The sequence below is a fragment of the Giraffa tippelskirchi genome, chromosome 9 (genome assembly GCF_054371585.1).
Source record: "Giraffa tippelskirchi isolate mGirTip1 chromosome 9, T2T-mGirTip1v1.2.pri, whole genome shotgun sequence".
In the NCBI taxonomy this organism is placed as follows: domain Eukaryota; kingdom Metazoa; phylum Chordata; class Mammalia; order Artiodactyla; family Giraffidae; genus Giraffa; species Giraffa tippelskirchi.
Genome location: NC_137283.1, coordinates 25,998,414 through 26,023,880, shown reverse-complemented (window position 1 = coordinate 26,023,880; position 25,467 = coordinate 25,998,414). Strand labels below are relative to the sequence as shown.

The window sequence follows — 25,467 nt, the reverse complement described above, 5'->3', positions numbered from 1 at the left end:
CATGATATACTCTGTATATAAGTTAAATAAGCAGGGTGACAATATACAGCCTTGATGTACCTAAGTCTAAATCTTCTAAGGTTAGGATGGAATGCTAGGATTTCAGTCAGTCACCCGTTGAATGCCTGAACACGCTCCACATTTCTCTTTACCTCAGAATTTGAGCTTTACTTAGGAAGTCATGTTCGCTTTTCAGGTAGAACCCAAGCTAGACTGTCTTTCCGGGGTTCTGCAAATCTGTGATTCTTTAATTGTATGATGCTTGTATGATGTGACCCATCATATATATTTGGAATCTTTAATTTGACCTCTCTTAAAAATCCAAATGTATTAGGTATAAAGTCAAAATTCACCTTTAAAAAAAATTGTAGGTCTAGCAATACTAGGCCTTCTCTGTCTCCTGGCACCCTTGTCTGGGCACTGTCACAGAGACAGAGCACATTCTCAGCTTCCCCTGAAGGCAGTCCTACAGGCAGTAACACATTCAGGGCTGTCAGTAAGAATGTCATCTATAATTATATGCAAAATAACTGTGTTTACTAAATAAGTTATCTTTAATTGATTGATGTCATTCTTCTCTCTGGAATGTTTCCCCAGTCTGTCCTTCAAGACACAGAGTCTTATTTTGATAGTCCAGCCAAAATTAATTCCACTTTATAAGAAATTCAATGGAGTGTACTGGCTTATACCTCTCCCAAAGTATCTATATTTTAGTAATTTCTGTGCAGGTTTCCTTCTTTTTCCTCAACCTACTGCCTTTTTAATTCTCTTAGAGCATACAGCAAAATACCTTGCCCATGATAGCATGATAAGTGCTTGATAAAAAATGATCTGAAAAAAACATGTATTTATGCTTTAGAACTGGGATCAGAAAACTATGGCCCATTGGTCAAATTCAACAGCCATCTGTTATGTTATGCCCTGTGAATCAAAAATATAATATTCCATGACACATGAAAAATATATGAAATTCAAATTTCAGTGTCCATAAATAAAGTGTCACTGGAACACAGCCAGGTACTATCTATGGCTGCTTTCGTATTACAGTGGCAGAGATGGGTAGTCATGACAGAGACCATATGGACTGCAAAGCCCAAAATACATCCTATCTGAACATTCTATTAAAAAGTATGCTGACCATGGCTTTAGGAAGAGTCACGTCTGTTAGCAGAACAGTGACTTTGCCTTGTGAGAAACAAGATGTATTTTGTAATAGTTCTATCTAGGTTTAGGAAGTCATTTTAGCTCTCAGAGTCCATGAATTCTCTGCGATACAGGAATGATACCAATATTATAGGGCTTTTGATGCAAAGATAAGCAAAAAATTTTAATATAGCAATCAGCAGTGTCATAAATGGTATTGTTTCTGCATTTTTTTGCCTAGTCCTCATGTCAAATAATTAATTATTTCTGGTTGAGGACTAGTAATTTATCAGAAAGTAGCCTAATAAATGACTTCATTCATTAGAGTCTCACATCTACATGGCATGAAAAATAGGATGAAATTTTCCTTATCTTCATGATGGTTGTGAACACTGGTACCTGTTTTCACTAGCCTGGTTTGAGCAAATAATTGCAAGCATTATGCCAGAGACAAAAGGTGCCTGTGGAGGGTGATTACTTCAAAAAGTTTTAAAATATGGAATCTTCATGACACACATGACATCAGTTCTCACTGAGAGACAATTCTACAACAAGTATTTACTTTCCACTCTGCCTTCAAATAATTACTCACCACTGACATATCAATGGAAAACTCAACAAGGTAACAGCAAAGAGCATTCAAAAACCCCATGAAGCAGAAAAAAACATGGGATTCTCTTATATTGCTGTTAGCAGGATGTGTATCTTCTCTCTTCTCCCATAATAGAAATAATTGCCACAGCACTGAGGATCCTCGTTTTACTTTGCTGTGTAATCATGCACATAAAAAAGCCTTGTGTGGCATTGAATATGCTGTAGTAAATATTATTTCTTAACTAAAAGATAGATGGGCACTCAGAAACCCATGCATCACTTTGTTCAACATCCAATATTTCATAATTATCTACATAATTATGCTCTGCATGTGACCACTTTTCTATATTTCTTATACATATGTTTCAGTTTAAATAACATGTGTGAGAGTGTGCACACACACATACTCATGAGGTCAGAATGAAAAGCTGTTTTCCTATAGAGTCAAAAAGTCAAAGCATATTAAAATCCTGTGAAAGAACATGTAGTTATGCAAGTCTTAGGTGTAGACTAAAATTCCAGAAGTCCTGCTACAAAAACTTAATGCTAGTATAAAAATGCACACACACAAAAACCCCACAAAACTGCCATCCTTCCTTAAACCTACCTGGGTGGCACTTGAGACTGCCTTTTATGTGGTACAGATTCTTAGAACAAGCGACTGATGTTTCCACAGTGAACAAGGAAGAACAGGGAAATTCTGTTCCCAGCATTCATGTGTTCTCTGAATAACTGTTGAAACTTATCAATGCCTCATGTCCATAGGCAGCAGCAATCAATGTCACAACGGTTGAGACCAATTCCAGCACTGCCTGGATGCCTTAAGTCCGGCCAACAGTAGCCTTCACCACCCCTCCTTGCTTGTAGGATTAGAGGCACAAATAAAGTTCACATGCTTGGAATTAACAATCATATGTGAGACAGCAAAAGAGACACAGATGTAGAGAACAGTCTTTTCGACTCTGTGGGAGAAGGCGAGGGTGGGATGATCTGAGAGAACAGCACTGAAACATGTATATTATCATATGTGAAACAGATCGCCAGTCCAGGTTCGATGCATGAGACAGGGTGCTCCGGGCTGGTGCACTGGGATGACCCAGAGGGATGGGATGGGGAGGGAGGTGGGAGGGGGGTTCAGGATGGGGAACACATGTACACCTATGGCTGACTCATGTCAACGTAGGGCAAAAACCACTACAATATTGTAAAGTAATTAGCCTCCAACTAAAATAAATAAATTAAAAAAAAAAAAAAAAAGAATCATCAGAGCCACTCAAAATAGCAGTTTACAAATTTCACTCTCTCAAGTTAAAAAAAAAAAAAAGTGAATTAAGTCATGGGTTCAGAGAATGTGAATTCAAGAGTCACCACACCGTCTCACATCATCCCTTGAGTTTTCTTTCTCGACCACAGATGACAGGGCACTCAGAGACTATGCAGTAAGTCCAAGAAAAGAGCCACTTCTTTCTTGAAATAGCCTCCCAAGGTCATTCAACACAAGTCGGGCATCAGATCTACCTGAGAAAGCCCTCCTTTCTTTCTTTCTTTTTTTTTAACTGTCCTTTTAGTTAAAAGGAACAAATTGCCTCCTGTTTAAGTGACAGGTGGGAACATTACCTTTGTCTCCAGCAATCTCATAAATAAGTAAACCTAACTGGTGACTCTTATCCTACTAAGATATAAGCTTAATTCCTCAGCTGCCAGGCAGAAGTTGGAAGAGGAAGCACATTTACATTGGTAAATCGAGTGCCTAGTAGGGATACAAGAGATTTTTTTGTCTTTCCCTTTTTTGCCAAGATCAAGTTTGTTGTTTTCCTCCATTTTACACAATAAATGCCCAAAATACAGTCTGACCGAAAAACAGTGTTTCACACTCAACAGATGCTTTTCAAAATGAATGGAACATTGAACAAACATTTTATCAGCAATACTTTAATCTTAACCTTCTAACATGGAATTTTATAAGTAGAAGTATCTCAGTGATGCAAAACTGCACAACTGCTTTGGTAATGCAATGCCAGTTATTTCAGGCTCCAATTATTATGGCATTTATTTGAAAGATAAAAGAAATAATAAATAAAAAAGGATGTTGAGCAATTATATTTATCTACTGAGGGACAAATAAATTCTAACATTTCAGGCATTTACAAATGTCATTTGCCTTCTCATTTTCACTGACAACCTTCAAAGAAATAAATGTGGTGTTCCTTGTGGGCATTGTTAGTTACCCTTCTGTAAAAAACAAACCTGGCAATCACTGGACAATTACACACACAAAAAATGGCTAAACCTCCACAGTTGGCAAATAAAACCTCTAAAAGTTGTTTAGTAATGTGATAGTGCTTTAAGCTTATGGAAAGCTATATCAGAACAGATAAAACGTCTGTCTTCTCCTATAGTTTCTTCAAATTATACACACAAATACTTATATATGTAAAGATGTATCCATAATTCAATTGCTCCCTACCACATACTGTTCTCATAAAATAATTTTAAATATAAAAATATTTTTGTAAAATAACATAGAGTGCTGAATGCATTGCCTGGTGGCTCAGATGGTACAGAATCTGCCTGCACTGCAGGAGACCCAGGTTTGACCCCTAGGTTGGGAAGATCCCCTGGAGAAGGGAATGGCAACTCACTCTAGTATTCTTGCCTGGAGAATTCCATGGACAGAGGAGCCTGGCAGGCTACAGTCCATGGGGCAGCAGAAAGTCAGGCATGACTGAGCGACTAAGCACTCAGTGCTGCATATCTACTCACAGAGTTCTGTCTCTTGACACTGTCTCAAACTTAAAGTGAGGACTCGTGTTCAAAGAAAGTGACATGCAGAAGTGAAGATAAATTGGATATGTATGATCTCTGGTGAGGAGGAAGTACAGACAGGGCACCTTAGGGTTCACTAACAAAATGGAACAAGCAGCCATGCCACTTTCCCAATTAAAATATGCAGCAGTTTTTTGGGTGAGAATTTTCCTTTGAAAGTAATATGGATGAAAAAAACAGTCCCTCTGCATGGATATTTTCTTATAACCAAGCTAGGCATGTATGGAAACGGAGGGTATTGGGGTGTGGGTGAGACTTGAAAAGATGGTCCAGTGGCAGGTAGTCCTCGGAAGTGGGGAAAATGACCCCCATGGAATACCTGTCAGGTTTTTTCACTACCATGGGATCCAAATCATATATTAAGCAGAAGAAAAAGAAGTTTTAAAACTGAGATACAACGAACGACAGAAATTATGTGAGAAGGCTTCACTGATGGCTCACTGGTATAGGATCTGCCTGCCAATGCAGAAGACAGGGGTTCAACCCCTGGTCCAGTAAGATGCCACCTGCCATGGAACAACTAACTCCAAGTGCTACAACCACTGAGCCCATGTACCACAACTACTGAAGTCCATGCGTCCTAGAGCCAGTGCTCCACAACAAGAGAAGCCGCCACAATGAGAAGCCCGCACATCGTAACTAAAGAGGAGCCTCTGCGCGCCACAGCTAGAGAAAATCCCATATGCATGCAGCAATGAACACACAGCACAGTCATAAATAAATAAATAAATAAATAAAATGACGTGAGAGTCAGATACCACACACTTGATGTGAGAATAACAGAAACACGTAGTAAAATACCTTGCACAGTACCTAGCACTGAGGACGGCCAAACAATGATGGTCATAATTTTTATGTAAGCTTTGAGGCACTGACTGGAGAAGGCAATGGCACCCCACTCCAGTACTCTTGCCTGGAAAATCCCAAGGACGGAGGAGCCGGGTAGGCTACAGCCCATGGGGTCGCTAAGAGTCGGACACGACTGAGCGACTTCACTTTCACTTTTCCCTTTCATGCACTGGAGAAGGAAATGGCAACCCACTCCAGTATTCTTGCCTGGAGAATCCCAGGGACGGAGGAGCCTGGTGGGCTGCCGTCTATGGGGTCGCACAGAGTCGGACACGACTGAAGCGACTTAGCAGCAGCAGCAGAGGCACTGACAACTGATATTTGTGAGGAAATGGCTGATTTCCACCCTGGTGGGCATTTCCAATCAGGCTCATATACTGATTAGCAAGACGGCATAGACACAGTATAGAGGATACATACAGCACACTCACGGAGAAGGCAATGGCAGCCCACTCCAGTACTCTTGCCTGGAAAATCCCATGGACAGAGGAGCCTGGTAGGCTGCAGTCCATGGGGTTTCGAAGAGTCGGACACGACTAAGCGACTTCACTTTCACTTTTCACTTTCATGCATTGGAGAAGGAAATGGCAACCCACTCCAATGTTCTTGCCTGGAGAATCCCAGGGACGGGGGAGCCTAGTGGGCTGCCGTCTATGGGGTCGCACACAGTCGGACATGACTGAAGCGACTTAGCAGCAGCAGCAGCAGCAGCAAGAACCCAACTCCCAACACTCAGCAATGGGTGGGATGAATCAGCAGTCACTTGAAGCAGTACACATTAGTGTGTGTCCACAATCTATTCCAGGAAAGCACTTGACAGTCCTCAAGAGGGAAAGAAAAGGAGATAAACACAGAGGCCAGGGCTAGAATTTTATTAGGAACAGCAATGTGATCCCTCAGCCAGCTGGCCCATCAAGGCAATTCTAAGCAGGCTAATACCAATTAAGCCTCACACTTTTTGAATTCAAGGTGGCTCTATGTCACAGGCACCATTTTCCTTTCAGCAACCCAGTCTCTCTAGGGCAACACTTTCTGTCCACTCATTTCAACAGTCATGTCTGACTCTTTGCGACCCAGTAGACTACCAAGCTCCTCTGACTATGGAATTCTCTAGGCAAGAATACTGGAGTAGGTAGCCATTCCCTTCTCCAGAGGATCTTCCCAACCCAGAGACACAACCCAGGTCTCCTGAAATGCAGGCAGATTCTTTACCATCTGAGCCACCAGGGAAGCCCATTTTTCTTAAATAGGATACTAAACCTGCAGCCACGAAATTAAATGATGCTTGCTTCTTGGAAGAATAGTTATGTCAAACCTAGACACCCTACTAAAAAGCAGAGATGTTACATTGCCAACAAAGGTCCATATAGTCAAAACTATGGTTTTTCCAATAGTCATGTATGAATGTGAGTGTTGAACCATAAAGGCTGAACGCCAAAGAACTGATGCTTTGAACTGCGGTGTTGGAGAAGACTCTTGAGAGCCCCTTGGACTGCAAAATTAAACTAGTCAATCCTAAAGGAAATCAATCCTGAATATTCATTAGAAGGACTGATAGTGAAACTAAAGCTCCAACACTTTGGCCACCTGATGCGAAAAGATGACTCATTAGAAGAGACCCTGATACTGGGAAAGATTGAAGGCAGGAGGAGAAGGGGACAACAGAGGAGAAAATGGTTGGATGGCATCACTGATTCAATGGACATGGGTTTGAGCAAGCTCTGGGAGATGGTGAAGGACAGGGAGGCCTGGCTTGCTGCAGTCCATGGGGTCACAAAGAGTCGGACATGACTGAGTGACTGAAAAACAAAAATCTTGGCATTTTTTCTCCTCTCATTGTCTGCATGTGCCTTCTTTCACTCTCAGAATGCAACCTGACTTATTCATCTTGGACTCCTCTAAAGCACTTACCGCAATGCCCCCCACAAAGCAGACATTCCGTAAATGCCTGCAGAATGTCTGCACAGAAAGAGAACTCTGGTTGCAATGTATGATATGCACTGCAGAAAGGAAGGAAAAGCAGGCACAGAGAGGAGGAGCAAGACCAGGGCAATAGTTGAGATAAGAGATAATAAAGACAAGAGCTGCCCATGGAAACATATACTAAAGTGGGAGTAGGGACAAGGTGAGAAAAAGGGGACAATGAAGAGGAAGTATAATTTAGTATGACAGCATAAACCCTGCCTTCTCTTTGCCTACAGGCATATTTGCAAAAAAAAAAAAATGCGTTATTGACTAGAATCAAGATTCAGTTTGTCGTGGTTTATATAAACGTATATATACATGTGTAACTGTCCTATACTTAAAGTTCACCATTATTCACGAGCTAATACTTAAGAATGCACCCTCACATCCCAGGAGCCCAGACCATTTAGCTCTGCTAATACAATTCATAGAAGACATAATTTGCACAGGAGTACTTAAAAACACTTTCATGTGATGAGTACTTTAAGAATGCTTACCACTTAGGCAATAGTCAATTAAATTGGTTTGAATGAGCACTTTATTTGGAGGAGTCAGTGAACTAATCAACAGAAACTTTTGAGACAAAAGCTATTTTAAAAGCTAAATAAAATTGTCGGTTTTATTTAACCTTACGTGCTTGTTGAACTCTAACAGCATTTCCGACATACATTATTTTTTACGTCCCCCCAAAGCCTTCTTAGTCACCACAAAGCTTACAAAAATCCATTATTTGGAGATCAAGATTACAGGAACAAAACACACCAATAATGCTTGCTTTTCCTCTCCCTGATTTTCACATGCATATTCTGATAAACTGTCAAGATTTAAATAGTACAAATGAAAAGCAATTCAAGATTTAGGGTGGTACAACCAAGAGAATGATTTGAAATAAGTTTACTGGTGAAATCATGGAGGATGTCAAGATTCATAAGCAGAGATCAGTGACGTCTCCATTTCACCAGTATCAATGCTATAACATCATATTACACACAGAAAAATGACAGCTATTTGAGTTTATGGCAACTGTTTACTAGAAGTGCCACATCCAATGCCACAAACTCATTTTCTCAATGATTACAAGGGTGGCAGTTATTAAACCAATTGAACAATATTCCTCAATTATCTCAAAGAGAACTTGGAATGTGTATTCTGTTTTCAAAACTTTCCTTGGATGAAAGACTAGTGCAGAAAGTTTTCATATTAAGATGACAAAGAACAGGATGGAATCTATGATTGAGGGCACTCTAAGATGTGTGCCAATAAGCTTAATTTGGTTTGTATTTGCACACAAACTATCAGCTTTAAAACAGGCAGAGTTTATGATGTGCAAATGCAGCCCAGACACATATATTTTCTTTGTACATGCTGTCCATTATTAAATCTATACTGTTAAAGAAAGCCAAGGCTCATGCCTAATGATCACACATTTTAGCCTCAATTATAGTACCAACAATTTTAAAAAATGATTTAATCTAGATGATCTAAATCTTCTCATAAAGCTGAAGTCTGGTCTCATTTATAATATATTCAGGGATATCTATGAGTGGACACAACCTTCACTGCGTTGGTAGGTCCTGAAGAGGCAAACATAAATTTCATAAGTCAAGCAGCTCTGTGGAATAAGGGTTATGCCAGGTCATAGGGGCTGGAGGAGAGGCGTTTTCTGCTTTGGATGACGTGTAAGCCAGAGGGGGCATGTCAACATGATTTCATAAGGGGGTGGTGTCTTCTGATTTCTCTGATCTGACTGCACAGAGTCAGCTTTGCCTTCAGCCTGGCTTCCCAGGTGACTACAGGCTGGACACCTCACACAACCAGGGTGTCGGGATTCCTCATTCAGATACACTAGGAGAAAGGGCGCTTTTCTTACAGTTTGAACAAAATGTCCTTGATTTAATCAAATCTCATGGCCCTCCCCCCAAAAATCCCTTAAGCTCAATGGCTTAGGCCAATCACTGGGGCAAATCAGAGGGGTCTATCTGTAGAGCTCTGCATGGGGTTAGTGTCTTCCAGGCCTCAGGGCTGTTTCATGACAGCAATAAACAGTTGATACTGGAGACACCAACACAATATCCACTACAAGAAAGTTAAGGACAACTAAATATCATCTTCCCTTCTATGACTAATCCCTTCTAGGATTGATGGCTACTTAAGTTCACAAGTAATTTCTAGGTACTATCAAAATAATAATAGATTCCAAGATGTTGACTGTTGACTACAAATCTAAGAGAATAATCTGATGAGATAAGAACACCAGAACTTTTACAGAAATATGATATTTTCCAGGGTGGTGTTTTAAACTAGCCATCAACAATTATTTCAGTTATCCAAGGAGGTTTCTCTTTTCAAAACACCTATAAACCTTGCTAGACCCATTGGAAGATTAAGGAAAAACAAAACAGAATATTCTCTGCAAAGTTTAGAATTTTCACGTGTACTGATAAAGGATTTATCTTATCTACTCCCACAAAGCAATGATACCTGAAATCTGAACTCATCAGACAAAGGATTGAGTATTTGCTGCTAACACTCGGGAAATATTTATAACTTTTCACGGGAAATTAGAAAGTTCTCATTAGTTTCCCAGATGTAGGTTACTTTGAGATATTAGATATTGGAAGACCTTTGCAAAATGGTCAAGTTTCTATTAAATATCGAGAGCAGTGCTGTCCATCAGAAATATAATACAAGTGATATATATATTTTATAATTTCTAGTAACCACATTAAAAAGGTTAAAAGAAACAAGTGAAATTAATTTTAATAATGCTTTTAGTTGACCAAATATAACTAAATTATTATCAATGCAGCATTTAATCCAATATAAAATATTGAGATATTTAAATAATTTATTTTAACTCAATCTTTTTGGTAACAAGTCTTTTTTATTCTGGATGCATTTTACAGTCTCCACTGGGGCACATTTCAGTTGAGACTAGGTGCATTTCAAGTGTTCAGCTAGCATATGTGGCTAGTGGCTCGGCAGACAGTGAACATAAAATGTATCTAAAACAGCTAAGCAATGAACTAGTAGGTAATAAAGGACCAAAACAATGATTTCTTTGGGTCCTTGTAATTTTTAACCCATGGCCTATACCTCTGACTTCATTCCAGAAGACCAACCACTGAAGTGATAAATTCTAGTGATTAAGGAGCTATATTCTGATTGCAAACATAAAAAGAAATCTTGAGATAACCATATAGACTGGAACTTGTGTGTTAAGTCACTAAGTCATTTCTGACTGTTTGTGATCCCATGGACTGTAGCCCACCAGGCTTCTCTGTCCATGGGATTCTCCAGGAGAGAATACTGGAATGGGCTGCCATGTCCTTCTCCAAGGGATCCTTCCGACCCAGGGATCAAACCCACGTCTCCTGCATTGCAAGTGGATTCTTTACTGTTTGAGCCACCAGGAAAGCCTATGCATGTGTATGTATACACACACACACACACACACACACACACACATTGGGCAAGTTACTTAAACTCATAGGGATTGTTTCCTCACTTCCAAAATAGAAATAATAATATCTGTCTTACTGTGTTTTTGTTCATTAGATGACCTAAGTAAGGCTATTTATTCCACAGTGCCTAAGCATCCATTAATGAGTACTGTTAGTATTACTAATTTTGAAATCTTCACTATTATTTTCTTCATCTGAGCGTTACTTCTTTTTCTGGTTTCTTAGACTTCTAGAGGGTTCCTATCTCTAACTCTCTGTTTTCTACATATTTCTCAACTTTTTTCATAGCAGTTCAGTAAGAAACATATGTAAGATCAAGACTCAATTCACATATATTAAAAGGACAGTCTAGGAGGACTGGGACATTGTCTGTTTTGTTCACAGGTATATCCCAAATGCCTAGAAGTGCTCAGCAAACTATATTTACTAAATGGACAGTAAATGCTGATACATTATGCTTATTTTAATTTATTTATTCTAATAAAAATTGCTTGACATGATCCAAAGAATCGATCTTTTAATCCCTTACTTCCTAATGACCTTCAGTTTGGAAAACTCATCCCTGTCTTCTGTCGGTTCTTCATTCCATTCACAAGGTACACCTCTTCAAGTGGACGCAAGGTGACACAGAGCCTTGAGGTCATCTTCAAGCCTTTCTTTCTTCTCATATCCCACATACATCCCATCCATAAATCCTCATCAATATATATTCAAAATATATCCAAAATCTGACCACCACCCTGATACTTTGGCCACCTGATGAGAAGAGCCAAGGCCTGATGGCTGGGAAAGATTGAGGGCAGGAGAAGGAGGTGACAGAGGATGAGATGGTTGGATGGCATCCCTGATTCGATGGACGTGCGTTTGAGCAAACTCCAGGAGACAGTGAAGGACAGGGAAGCCTGCCTGGCATGCTGTAGTCCATGGGGTCACAAAGAGTTGGACACAACTTAGCAACTAAACATCAACAATCCCTGCTACCATTCTGGAGTCAGCTACCAACATCCCTTCCCTGATTATGGCATTAACTTCCTACTGCGGTCTCTGCTTGCTCACCTGCACCTCTACAATCAACCCGCAACACAACATCCAGCCAGGTCCTTAAAAAAAAACAAGTATGCCAGATTACATCACTGCCCGGATCAAATCACACTATGGCTCCTGAGGGCATTCAAAGCAAGAACAGTAAATATTTTCAGTGATACACAATACCTTCAATTTCTGCTACATCCATCTCCACATTACTTCTTGGCTTTCACCTACTATTTCTTTACCATAACTCTTCCATATCCAACCAGGCTAACTTTCCTGCTATTTCAAGAAATACTCAGCATGTCATATATTACACACTTGCATGGATTGCTGACTCTGCCTGGAGCTCTCAAGGTCAACTCGTTCACTGCTAAGTCTTTGTGCCAAATACCACCCTGTCTATGTGGATGAATCTGAAGACCTCATTTAAAATGGTAACTCATGTCCCAGCCCCTCAAACTTTCATGTTATGCTGCTTCTTTTTCTTCATAGCTCCATCATCTACTAACTCAGTGTGATTCTCTACCACAACCTGAGGGAATATAAACCCCACATGACACAGATCTCTGTCTCTTTTCTTCACTGGAAACAATGTACAGGATATAATACATGCCTAATAAGTATTTTTTAAAGAATGAATGCAGCCTGGTTTACTGAGGAAAAAAGTGATCATGTTCATCTTAGGAAAAACTGCCAGCTCAAAACTGCAATTTGCGTCTTTGCTGCAGAGAGAAACATGCAGAGACGAAACAATAGAAGGAAATAGTTTTTAAAATGCACAAAATAATGGATAGCAGAAAGCTTGCTGCTGCTGCTGCTAAGTCGCTTCAGTTGTGTCCGACTCTGTGCGACCCCATAGACGGCAGCCTACAAGGCTCCTCTGTCCCTGGGATTCTCCAGGCAAGAACACTGGAGTGGGTTGCCATTTCCTTCTCCGATGCATGAAAGTGAAAAGTGAAGGTGAAGTCTCTCAGCCGTGTCCATCTCTTTGCGACCCCATGGACTGCAGCCTATCAGGCTCCTCCGTCCATGGGATTTTCCAGGCAAGAGTACTGGAGTGGGTTGCCATTGCCTTCTCCAACAGAAAGCTTAGATCTGAGAAAATAGAAAATCAAAATTATCAAGCATTTGCTCTATTTATTGAGTTAATGTCTTTGGATAAACTCTAGGTGGTGAATTCACACAATATGTCTTTACTTGGTATTTATTTATAGATACCTACTACATCATGAACCGATTTTAACTTTAATATTTAAAAAGTGACCCAATATTGGTTAACAGAATATCATACTCACAAGCTGGCTTTTTAATCTAAATTTTACATAAATGTAAAAAGAGTACCAATATTCAATATATAAAGAACTGTATGCAATCAATACTCTTTAGAAAACTGGTCAGAGACAAATTCTTCTCCATACTGTAATTGTAAAGATTACCAATTCTGTAAGTAATACTCTCTATATAATTTATCATATATTAATCCAATTCTCCTTTACCAACTTTTATAGCTTTTTAACATACCTAGAAAATCAAGTGTTCCTTTAAAACTTTTTAAATAACATCTTAATATTTTGTAAATGAATACTGCTTTTACTGCTTTCTCTATAGAAAGCAGTATCATAAGTGTAAAACATTTCTAAGTTACTGAAAGCAAGCAATACATTTTGTACACAGTGCAAAATTAAAACTTAAAATTTTAAACCTTTGACACACTAACCTCACTTCCTTTAGTTATACTTCCACTTTCTGAGTATATCTACCTGCTTCCAAGTAACTGTAAAATTTCAAGGTTGTTTCTATGAAAGTTGATATTGTGAATAATACTGCTGAAGTATATTCCCTTTCATTTTTTTCCTTTAACAACAGAACTCAAATTTAAAATTTTTTTAAATGAAGGAAATAGCGCAAGAAAAAAAAAAGTACTTTCATATCTGTGTTGATCTTCTCCAAAGACTATTTAAAACAGTAGAAATTTAAAACAATTATTCCTTTTTTTCTCAGTGCTAGGTTAGTAGCAAAGAAAATCTTCTAGAAAACAAAACTAAGGCATCAGGGAAAAACCTGCTTAAAAAAAAAGTTTATTTTAAAAGTTGGAAGTTTAAGTATCATTTAAATACTTTAAGAATGTTTAAAACGTGACATAAGGGCTCAGAAGTCTACTCCAATATAAACCTGTCTTCAAGTAACATGTTTTACCTGACACTGCATTTGACCTCATTCCACACCAATTTCCTCCTCTTAGAAAAGAAAAATGACAGCCCACTTTTTTTGTCTACTTTCTTTAAGTATCAAAAAGTACTTGTTCATCTAGAAAATAGGTCATCTTCTCAGGAGACAGATGCTGAAATTTTGGGGGGTGAGAGGTGAAAATTTCTGTAACCTACTTTCAAGTGGTGTAGTCAATCTATCAATAAATGGAAAATGCATATACATATGTATATAGATAGAATAAGTACAATTAAAGATACAATAAAATGGTGCATATGTGGGTATTCATCGTACCATTCTTTCAACTGTTTAGGTACTGGAGAAATTTTATAATAAAAAGAAATAAGGTAAAAAGATGAAAAAGCAAAAAAAAAAATTAATCATTGTACATATATTACTTCATTTAAAGCAATCTTTGTCTTTACTACCCTACTGTTGCAGAAAATGAAACAAAATGAACAAAGTGAAACACATTTGAAGAGTTGCTTTTGGATATAGGAGAATCTTCCCCTTTTTTGTTTTGTTCCAAGCTACAAATTTTCAAAGTTTAAAAAATTAAAACTCTATCTTTATTTTTACTCCCTTAAATAAGTTATTTGGTAGAAGAAAAACTGTACTGTTTTTAAGATTAGACATGAAAATACTGAAATTCTTTAAAACCTATATTCTTTCTTTATACTAAAGTTTACAAGATTTACACATTTTGGAAAGAATGTCATACACTACTATTCTCAAGTTCTGATTGTTATAGTCATAGCACTAAACTAGATCCATTATAATAAGTGACACTATATTTGTGACGAAAATAAAATAGCTTGCAAAAATTAGGAAGCAAAACAAGACTCCATTTATCAGAAAAGTAGTATTTTCTTTCTGGGAAAAAAAGATTTGTGGGGTATTGTTCAACATTTAAAAATTATTTAACATATGACTCAAGTGTAGTTCTAACTTCAACTCAGAAAATACAGTTTATTATTACCTCCTATGCAGCCAACGAATGAAAGGAGGATCAGATGCTTCCATGACAACAACATCTTTAATTTCCAAAAGCAAGAGTAACTCTTGTCCAGTTTCTGATGAATAGAATGCTTAGTCTTCAGGTAAATCCTTTAATCTGTAAAATATACATACAAAGAAGTCAGACTTTAAAAAAATGAATTGCTTTAAAACATAGATTTTCTTCTCATAAAACTGTACCATTCACAACACCCAAAATCCCCAAATGAAATGAATCTTTTTGGTGCAAATAAAGATGTATGGTATGTATATCCTTAAAAAGTCTTTATGTAACTGATAGGCATACTGAGGAAGCTTCACAAAATTAGAAATGTCCAACAAAACTAAAATATTAAATATTAAAACTTTGCTAGCTAGTAATCATAATAAATAAAATATGGCCTTGAAATTAAAAATTTTCTCATTTTCTCTCATGATAATAATTTTGGTTAAACTAAGTGAGTCAAATCAGAAGATATCTTGAAGCACTGCTTTTCATAGTCTCTCAATCCTACATAAGACATATAAATTATAAATAACATTGTCAACGTTCATCCTAGGCCTTTTTTTCAGGAACAACTGTAGAAAGCCCTCAATTACATATGCTTCATAAAAGAGATAAACTTGCTAACAACGAAAATTCTTCAGTCAGATAAGCTTGCAAATGGAACTACCTTATTTTTTGCTTTCTTGAATTTTCATAAACTTGAATGTGCTGGCTGAGAGTAGATAATTATGTGAATATCCTGTGTCATTTTTGGTTGCCATCTGAAAGTACCTCAACTGCATGGTTAATGATCAAGTAGGCTAGATGCACACACACATAAAATCAGAGAATCACTTTTCGATTGCTGAAACTCAACTGGTTCCACACAGGAGAATTAATGACTTTAATGTCAGTCATTTTAGCAGAGAATGTGTGTAACTTTCAGTCAGCAGCTGCTATGGATTGGGCTATCTTAGTTGTTGCTAAGAAAGAAGAGCAATCTCAGTAGTGCTTAACTACAGGATCTTGCCATGACATGTGATGTATTCAGTCAGAATTAAGTGTGTCCCAAATAATAATTTCAAGAGTAAAAACATCATATCTTGCAACTTACATACTTAAAACAAGTTATTAAATCAGTTACTGCTATATGATGTTACTCTTGTTCACTTATAATACAATTCTTGGGGGAGGCAGAGGGAGTAAGAGGTAGAACTGCAGCCAGAATTCTGGGATTTAGGCATAATTTTGACTTGGCCTATGGGAATCTGAGATAGATGGAAATACAATTGAGAACTACTCGAGAAATGCAGGTTGACAATTTACACCATCATGGGATCTGTCACCATTTTTCACTATTAAGGTTCCCCTTACTGCAAACACTGCAAAACAAATTCAAGTGCAAGCAGTTTACATGAGAGGTGAACAATAAAATCGGTCGGGACATGGAGAAGTGAAAGAGAAGGGAAGACAGCCAATAAAGGGTAAGATATGAGAGCTAAGCAGAGGTTATTCCTTCTGGGGAAACTCTTTAGTCCAGCTTGTGTAGAACATATGCCTCAGAATAATGACAGAGGTACACTTGAGTTGTCCAGTTATTCTTGCCAAGGGGCAAGGGATCTGAGGTATTTATACACCAGCTCCCAGGAGTCACTGTTTGGAGGCTGTTTTCAGGGAGTATTAATGACCCAACACTTCTAGCCTCTCAAAGGAGCAGCAAAATGGCTCTAGGAGCAAAAAAAAAAAAAAAAAAAGCCATTAAGTCCAATCAAAAAAAGCATTAGGTGACAACTGGAAGTGATGTGTGTACTGAAGTGAAAAAGGAAAGAGAATATGAATGAGTCACATGTGGTGTCTGTCACACTGTGCATATGAAGCTAAGATGTTTTGAAGCTATTTTTAGTAGCATTCAGTTCCAAGAGACTTATGCCCAAAATCATGAAATGATTTAAGAATAGAAGGAAGGACACATATTCTACCTCATTCAATCATTGCTTCTCAAAGATTTCCAGTGGTTGATTTCCCCCACCTAGACCAAAGGGTTTCAGTTACCTAGCCTGCCTTCCTTTTTTCTGCTCAATCAGTAAGATATTTTTAATTTTTTTTTTAATATCTTATTTACTTATTTGACTGTGCTGGGTCTTAGTTGCAGCTTGCGAGATCTTTAGTTCTGAACTGTGGGATCTAGTTCCCTGACTAGGGATTGAACCCAGGCCTCCTGCATTGGGAGTACAGAGTCTTAGCCACTGGACCACCAGGGAAGTCCCTGTATTTACTTGCAGCCATTAACATGAATAATAACTTAAATGATTCTACATTACACTTAAATATGACAGCCTTGCAAGAGTCCCATGGACTGGAAGGAGATGAAATCAGTCAATCCTAAAGGAAATCAATGCTGAATATTCATTGGAAGGGCTGATGCTGAAACTAAAGCTCCAGTACTTTGCACAACTAATGTGAAGAGCTGACTCATTAGAAAAGACCCTGATGCTGGCAAAGACTGAAGGCAGGAGGAGAAGGGGATGACAGAGGACGAGATGGTTGGATGGCCTCACTGATTCAACAGACGTAAGTTTGGGCACGCTCCAAGAGATGGTGATAGATAGGGAAGCCTGGTGTGTTGCAGTCAACAGGGTTGCAAAGAGTTGGACACAACTGAATGACTGAACAACAACAATCATGCATGTGAGGATACTATAGTGTGTATGTCACTCTTCTCTCAATTTCTGTGCTATACAAACATATACACAGTAGAAAATTGAAAAAAAAAAATTTCAAATAAATACAATGACAGTTATTCATAAAAGGCATTGCAAACATTAAATGCAATAATATGATATATGAAATGTCAAATATTCTAAAAAGTTAGGGAACAGTTGCAAGGAATATTAAAGTCTGGGGACAACAGTTAAGTCTCAAACACAGGAAGCCTTGAGGAGTGTAACAATGATTGAAATAATACTTCCTTCTTTGAGAAGTTAAAGCTATCCAGCTTATACATTAAATGTACTTAGAAAGAATTTGTTAATAACAAAATAATAGACTTAAAAAGAACAGTTTGTTGGAATTTTCAAGAACAAAATAAGGATAAACTTTAGCAGAAGATCCTGTGGAAACATCACAATCATTAAAATGCATCCAAATAAATATGAAGCTTTGCTTTATGGTCTACAGAGAGAAAAATATATGGTCTACATGCTAATATGGCAATGGGAAAACAAAATATTATAAATGCTTATCAATGGAATAAAGAGAAAATTACTAGACTGAAGTTAGGACCACAGCTTATCCACCACTGGCTGTTCCAATGTTCCCAACACCCTGTACATTATCGTAGGCTTTTAAGTAATTTTTCTTGCTGAGCTTTAAGGAAAATGAATAAATCAGCTCTGAAGATTAAATCATTTCACTGGACATCAAGTGAGTGAGAAGCATTTCTACTGGAAAGAAAAGATAAATAACAGCATGGGATAAAGCCACCACTACTTAAAAATTTATTTCAGAAAATTGTGCAAGAAGCCATTAAGAATATGGCCACTTTAAAAAAAATGTTATCTACTCAACAATGCATCCCACAAGTAACATGCATATCAGTTGAATTTGCAAAATATCAACATGCTCAAAGAAGTTCTAAAGTCTTTTTGAGAATTCATTCATTCAATAAATATTTACCTCCTATTAGGTATTGAAATTTTAATTCTGGAGGAAGGTGGAGATGGGATTGTCTGTTAACTGATGACCCCTGCCTTCCTGGATTATACAAACTAAGTGGAGTGACAATATGATTCAATTACTTACAAAGTTTATTTGTAAACTGACCACTGTGAAAGATACTGTGAAAGGTACAATGTGAAGAGACAGGAGTTTCTAATGAAAACCTCAGTGAGAATAACCTTTATCAGGAAGGTCAGGGGAAGCTCCTCTGAAGAAGTGAAGGGAAATGCAAGAGAAGAAAATATGATATAATCAGATTGTGTATGTGTTGCAAGGTGAAGACAGAAAGAAATTTTCCAGGTATACAGAAAGACTTAGTATGGCCTTCAGTTGGTAAGTAGGCTGGTGAGTAGCCATTGTCCGGATCCTCTCCCATCAACTATCACCTTGCCTCCCAGGCTGGACCAGGACCCCAGCCCACAAACCAAGATGCATCACCTAAAAAACTAATGACTGGCTCAGCAGGGGGCTTCCAGAATCCTGGGTTAGTCTGTTTCTCTCCCAGTTGGTCAGTGCCCATGCCCTATTGCTGGTTAAACGCTCTGGCAATCGACTCTCGCTGTAAAGGACAGAATATGCAAAGGCCCCGTGGTTTCAGTGTTCATGACTTGTTGTAAGAACAGAGGAGACTGATGAGATGGAATGCAGATGGCCAAGTTCACTGTGGGGTGAAATGAGACAGCAGATATATAATAAGGGTCAAGCTTCTGTTTCTGGCTAAGAATATTAGTATCAAGATAAAGCTCTTAGAATACAAGACACAATTTTAACCAGGAGTTAACATGATCAGATTTATAATGAACATTTGCATCAGACATATTATAATCTGTATCAGGCTTAAAAGGGTAAAAAGACAATACATTTTTCAAGACACCAGTTTCATTCTTGCAAATTAATAGAAATCAGAAACTAGACCACACTAACCAAACTATCTAATTTAAGAGAAGAAATAAGTATATTCCATTATTATATATGCTCACATACATACATAGGCACACACTGTATAAAGTTTGAGGATAAAAAGAAACTTCATTCAAGAATATTATTTTTAAAAATTATGTTGCTCATTTTTAATCATTGCTAAAGTGAGGCACTGACTTTATAAATAATGAAGGTAATTAATACAATCATGACCTAACTTGTCAGTGCTGCCAAGTATTGTCACAGAGAGCAGGGTCATACAAAAGCTCATTCGCCTTCTGAAATCACCATGCCAAAATAACACAAAGGAAGGTAATAAAGCAAGACAAATACAAATCAAAATGTCATCTGCTACAATAAAAACATTCTACTAGTCACAGAAATGTTTTAAATCAAGGAAAAAAAATAGATACCCTTTAGAATTTTCTCTGTTAATAGACATTTGCATCTGGCAGCTAAAGCTTAATATATTCATAACACATTTCTCACAGTGGTCTTTAAAAAGCCCCCCACATTCATACATATTAACAATGGCACTATCTATTCTTAATGTCAGCCGAGTTAAAAATACTAGACCTTGGACTTAAAAACCAAAAATGCCCTAAATAGTTGTTCCTGAATGCTCTGAAGAGACCATTTGTGACTTTTGTCATACACTTTACAAAATTGCTACTAAGCTTGTGGATCATGAAATACTGATATATATTTGATAATATTAAATGCATACACACAACTTTGAATGCAGTCTTAGCAAATGCTCAGTTAAGTTTCCCTATGCAGTGGAAAGTTTTGGTGGGAGAATGACTTGACTCCATTTCTATCAGAGTAACAGATACTAACGATTATTCTCCTTTTCAAAGAGACAAACCCTATAGAAATTTTGTTGAGAAACATTGCTTAACACATTTCTCACATCTAAAAAAAAATCACCTCCAACTCTGATATTCGAGAAACAAAATCTATTCATGAATATACATTATTTCCAACCCATACAAAAAGCCCCCACAAAAAACCTTGAGCAGATTACAGATGTTTAGCAGACCAAAATGTTTAATCATTAATACATAAAAGTCTGATGAATATGGTGTTGTATTTTGAGTATTATAGATAAATTACCTCACCATTGTGGTATGCAACATACTACCACAGCAGTCAGCTAATAAATGAGTTTACTACTTGATAAGATTGCATATCATGCCAGTTCAGAAATCAGGCTTCATACACCACTTGATTTTCATTCATAATCATTCATTCATTCATGATCTCTACATCTTCCAAAAATGTAGTTGATCCACTCTGCATGCTCAACCTCTTTCCTGCTGAAAATGAACAAGCAGAGGATGAAATTTACATGAACACTGGGCTCCAAGTCCAAGATTCTTGACAACTTCACATACATCCTCCCTACATTTTCTAAGTGTCCAGCAGCTAAGAAGTGGGGGGAATATAATGAGCCCAGCTTGATGTTATCTTCACACAACAGTTCTGTGCTTACAGGAGCACAATCAGCAAATAAGGCAAACGACAGCTGCAAGCCCCCTCCTGTTCTTAAGGACATTTACAGCCCTTTATCATCCTTCCCCTGACCCTCAACACTTTCAACACCTTCCATCATAGTTAGAGAGACTACAGCTTTTCTCCCCAACTAGACTACAATCTGCAAAAAACAGTGATTCATTACCTTCTGTAGGTTAAGGTACCTTTTGAGAAATAAATCAAATCTATGGACCCACTTACCTCTCCATTCCAAATACAGATAGACTGACATAAGATAACTTTTGTTTCGTGCACAATTTGTTTTATTACACTGGAATTTTTTTTCTTTTACATTGATGTTATATGTCTGTGTGTGTTGTGTGTACCTATACATGTTTATATTTATTACATAGAGGTGGGGTGTGTATGTGTATGTATGTGAGTGTGTACATGTACACATCTGTGTGTATGTTTTTTGCAGATTTATTTCTTCTTTCTTTTTTCATGCAGAAATCAATGAAAAATAAATCAAAATAGAGGTTAATATAAAACATGAATGTTGGTAAGAAAAAAATTGCTAAAAAATAAATGCTCTTGAAAAGGCCACTGTTGAAAAGCTTGACAAGCTGAAATCATGAAAGTCTTTGGGATGGAGAGGCATCTTATCTCTCACATCCAGTTAATTTTTTTGTTTGATCTTTTAGTAATCAGTGTACATAGGCAGTAGCGAATCAGAGCTCTTTTTGTGCATACTGCAGTAGATTAATCAGCTATATAAAAATACTACCGGAACACTCTGAGACACCTTATGTTGATTTCAAAGCCTCTTTTTACTTTGTCCTCAACTCAAAGAGGTCTTCTATGGCAACTCAAGAGACCTCTCTGTCCTTAACTCAAAGAGAGTTTCACTGAAATCACCTCAGGAAAAAAAAAAAAATTACAATTCCATTTTTCAGTTGGTTACACTAATTTCATCTAAGTGCAAGCTAAAGAGGACACAGCTACCAAATCATGCCAAGCTATTTTCTGCTTCAAAATATTAGACACAATGTTGATACTCCTATGTATACTTGACAGAGGGTTTACTTCAATTTTTGGCTTTACTATAAGTCTCAAAATAATGTGGCTATTTCCATGGCACAATGTTTTACAAACATCTCTCCAATCAGGGGTGGCATGCAACAATGACCCTTGAAGACTGTTGTGTTATGGAGCAAGTCCAAGTTTCAGTAAAGTTACAGCATCTTCTAATGGAATCTTCATCCCTGAAAAAGACTGGCACGCTCATGTTCTTCCAAGGTAATCGGAGTGAAGGTGCTCTTGGGGGATTTTTTTTTTAATTTAATTTGTCCAGTGAAAAGAACCTTGCCCTAAGAAAGGGCCTTAGACTTCTGGGTCCTATCCCATTTAATGGCAACAGGAAAACTAAATAACAAGCAAATTCTGTGGTATATACTTATCCTTGACATTTTCCAAATTAAACAAGAAACAAAATGAACAAAGACAAATTTCTGTAATTATAAATACTGCATGAGTTTTCTTCACTTCTTACTGGATGGGAAATTACTTCAGACCTCGTGACATGGTGATGAGGAGCAACGGATCTTTCTTAAGTCTACACCACAACATTCATTGCCACTATATTTTTACTTAGAATTTAAAAATAGCTCAATAATCACATGATGCAAATGCTTTTCTACAGGTTTCCAAATATCAGGAAGGAAAATGAATTGTGATAGAATAATCACTGTGTTTTATTGTTTGTAACTTGCCAGATATTGTTTCATACGTTAACTCACTTCATCCTCACAATAACCCATGAGGCTCATTCTATTACTACCCCCATTTTTCAGGTAAAGAAAGAAAGGCAAACATGGGTGAAGACATTTATCCAAGATAAATGAAGACAGACCCTTGTATGTTCAATTTTTTCATACAATATGTAGCAAATGGAATATTTAATCAACACAAAGTGTGATAAGTACCATGCCTTTTTTATGGAGACAAATATATATACCTATATACATTTACAAGCACAAAGAACAGTTCGAAAGAATATGTGAGGACTGGAGAAAACAGTTGTCACTAGGGAGGAGAACTGTGCACTTTAGAACAGAAAACAGACAAAATCCTTTTCTCTCTACATTCTACATATGTTTTAAATTTTATACAATGTCCACATATTGATTTCTCAAACACTACCAAACATTTTGAACAGGGGAAAAAATCCTCCTTTAACATCACAATAGGTTCCAAAATATGTAAATAATTCTTCTGTGGGGACTGAGGAGAAAGGGGTCAACCGGTTTCAAGGGGCTTAAAAAGTACTTTCTGGCCCAGATGAAGCAGTACTCAGTGGGCAGTCCAACTCTGGCAAGGCCATTCTATATTTTTTATCTTGTAATTTTGAATGGAGAATAATCTTGGTGAAAAAACTCACATTCACTGAGTGCTTACAGCATGTCAAGTACAGGCACAGACAGAATATTTTAAAATAAATCATCATCTTTGACCTCCAGGTACTTACAGTCTCAAGAAGCAAACTGACCCAGAAATACTTTAACACAACCTTCCAGACCAGAGGAGAGAGGCCTGTAACAGGATGTTAATGGGAAGTTGATCCTCCAGTAGCCAAGACACAGCAGGTGTTATACCCTAAAGGTAAGGGAGGTGGAGGGACACATTTTCAAAGGAAATACTGCAAAATCATCGGTCTGCCTTGGAGACCCTCGCTCACATCAGAGGTGTTTGGAGACTGAGCAGAGGATTTGAAAAAAAGCTCTTTGGAGAGAAATCCTGTGAGTTCTACTGATTCAGGGGGAAAGGGAGGGTATTCCTCTAAATATGCTGAGGGGGGACATGCTCTAAGGAGACCACAGCACATTTTGAGGGATGCAGAGGTAGAGCACCACACTAAGGAAAAAGACTAGACTAAGCAGAAGATTACAATTATGAAGAGAGAGGTCCTCAGAGACATTAAGGGCACAGAATGCATGGTGTGTTCTGGGAGCCAGACACACCCCCCATACCTGGGAGTGCCTAGGGGGGGACACAGCTGTCAATCATCCAGAGCAAGAGAACCACTGTGGGTGGGGGGTAGGGGAGGGGGTATGGGAAAACCTTCCAGAGGGAAGGTAGGGCATCTAAGGAAAGAGCCACTAACAGAAAACACCAGTTCTACATTCCTGGTTAGTCCTTGATAATGGTCCTAACTCATGACAATGGAATCAGTCAGGTTAATCGTGTAGTTCCCCGTCTCTTCTTTTGCAACACAGTAAGCAGAACTGGAAACAAGTTAGGGGGAGAAGGTGTAAACATATTAGGTGAGAAAAGAGGCCAAAACATTCTTTCTCTGATTGCAGACTTCCCCTCTCCAGCAGTGAAGCACTGGGAAGGGAGATTTGTTTTATCTTTAAGGGAAGTTCTAAGTTGTAATGATTATACAGGACCGAACATTACAGTTTTTTGATTGAAATGATGTCAGATACCTAAAGCATCATCAAAGATGGAGTGGACAGGGCTGCTTGGGTTTTATTCCAGGGGCAAGCCAGGAACTAAGAAAAGAAATCCACAGAGAGAATCTAAGAACACAAAGAGAGACAACAAAGTTGTCTGAGGGTCACAGCTCATGAGCTGTATTTCTTTAGGTATAGCTGTAGATAAGAAGAATGAATGGTGTTAGAAAATGGGAAGACTTCACAGTAGTGGTGGCATCTGAGGTAATTCTTAAAAGAAAAGTGAGGGCTTATCTAGGAGGAAAGGAAGGAGATGAGTAAGGGGAAGTGAACAGCGTTGGCAAAATCTAACACCATAGATTAGATTCATGGGAGTGAGAGAAATGGCTCACGGAAAATCCAAAGAGCACTGGGTTGAGACAGTAGGATGAAGAAGTCCAGTGTTTAGGACGTGGGCAGAAGAAGATCAAATTCTTGAGGATGACAGAAAAGGAACATGCCTAGAGGTCCAACACAACTCATGCCTGTCTGGGTTAGGAAAGCTAAGGGTGCACGCAGAGCGTTTTGTTTTCCAAGGGCCTGGTGGACATCACAGAAAGAAATAGGTTGCTTGGGGCTGGGAGTAGAACAGACATGACTGAAAATAGGCAGGGAGGTTCTTTCTAGGATGATGAAAGTATTTTAAAGTCGGTTTGTAGAAATGACTGCACAACTCTGTAGATTTACTAAAATCACTGAGTTGCACAATAATATAAGTACAATTTATGGTATGTGAATTTTACTTCAATAAAGCTATTTTTTAAAAAAGGCAGAAATAAAAAGAATGAGAGCAAGA

At 37.9% G+C, this 25,467-nt stretch overlaps 1 protein-coding gene and 1 non-coding gene across 5 annotated transcripts in view; both read right to left on the bottom strand.

Annotated features, from left to right (window-relative positions):
• Positions 1 to 25,467, bottom strand: part of CNTN3 (contactin 3) — a 380,656-nt gene that overhangs the window by 271,125 nt on the left and 84,064 nt on the right. For all 4 annotated transcript variants that reach the window (XM_081528272.1, XM_081528273.1, XM_081528271.1 and 1 more), the window contains exon 2: positions 15,061 to 15,195. In XM_081528272.1, coding sequence (XP_081384398.1) covers positions 15,061 to 15,115 — 55 coding nt within the window. In that variant the 5' untranslated portion in view covers positions 15,116 to 15,195. The remainder of the gene's footprint in view (positions 1 to 15,060; positions 15,196 to 25,467) is intronic.
• Positions 17,252 to 17,324, bottom strand: TRNAG-CCC (transfer RNA glycine (anticodon CCC)). The gene has a single exon. It is a non-coding gene; the product is annotated as a tRNA-Gly (tRNA).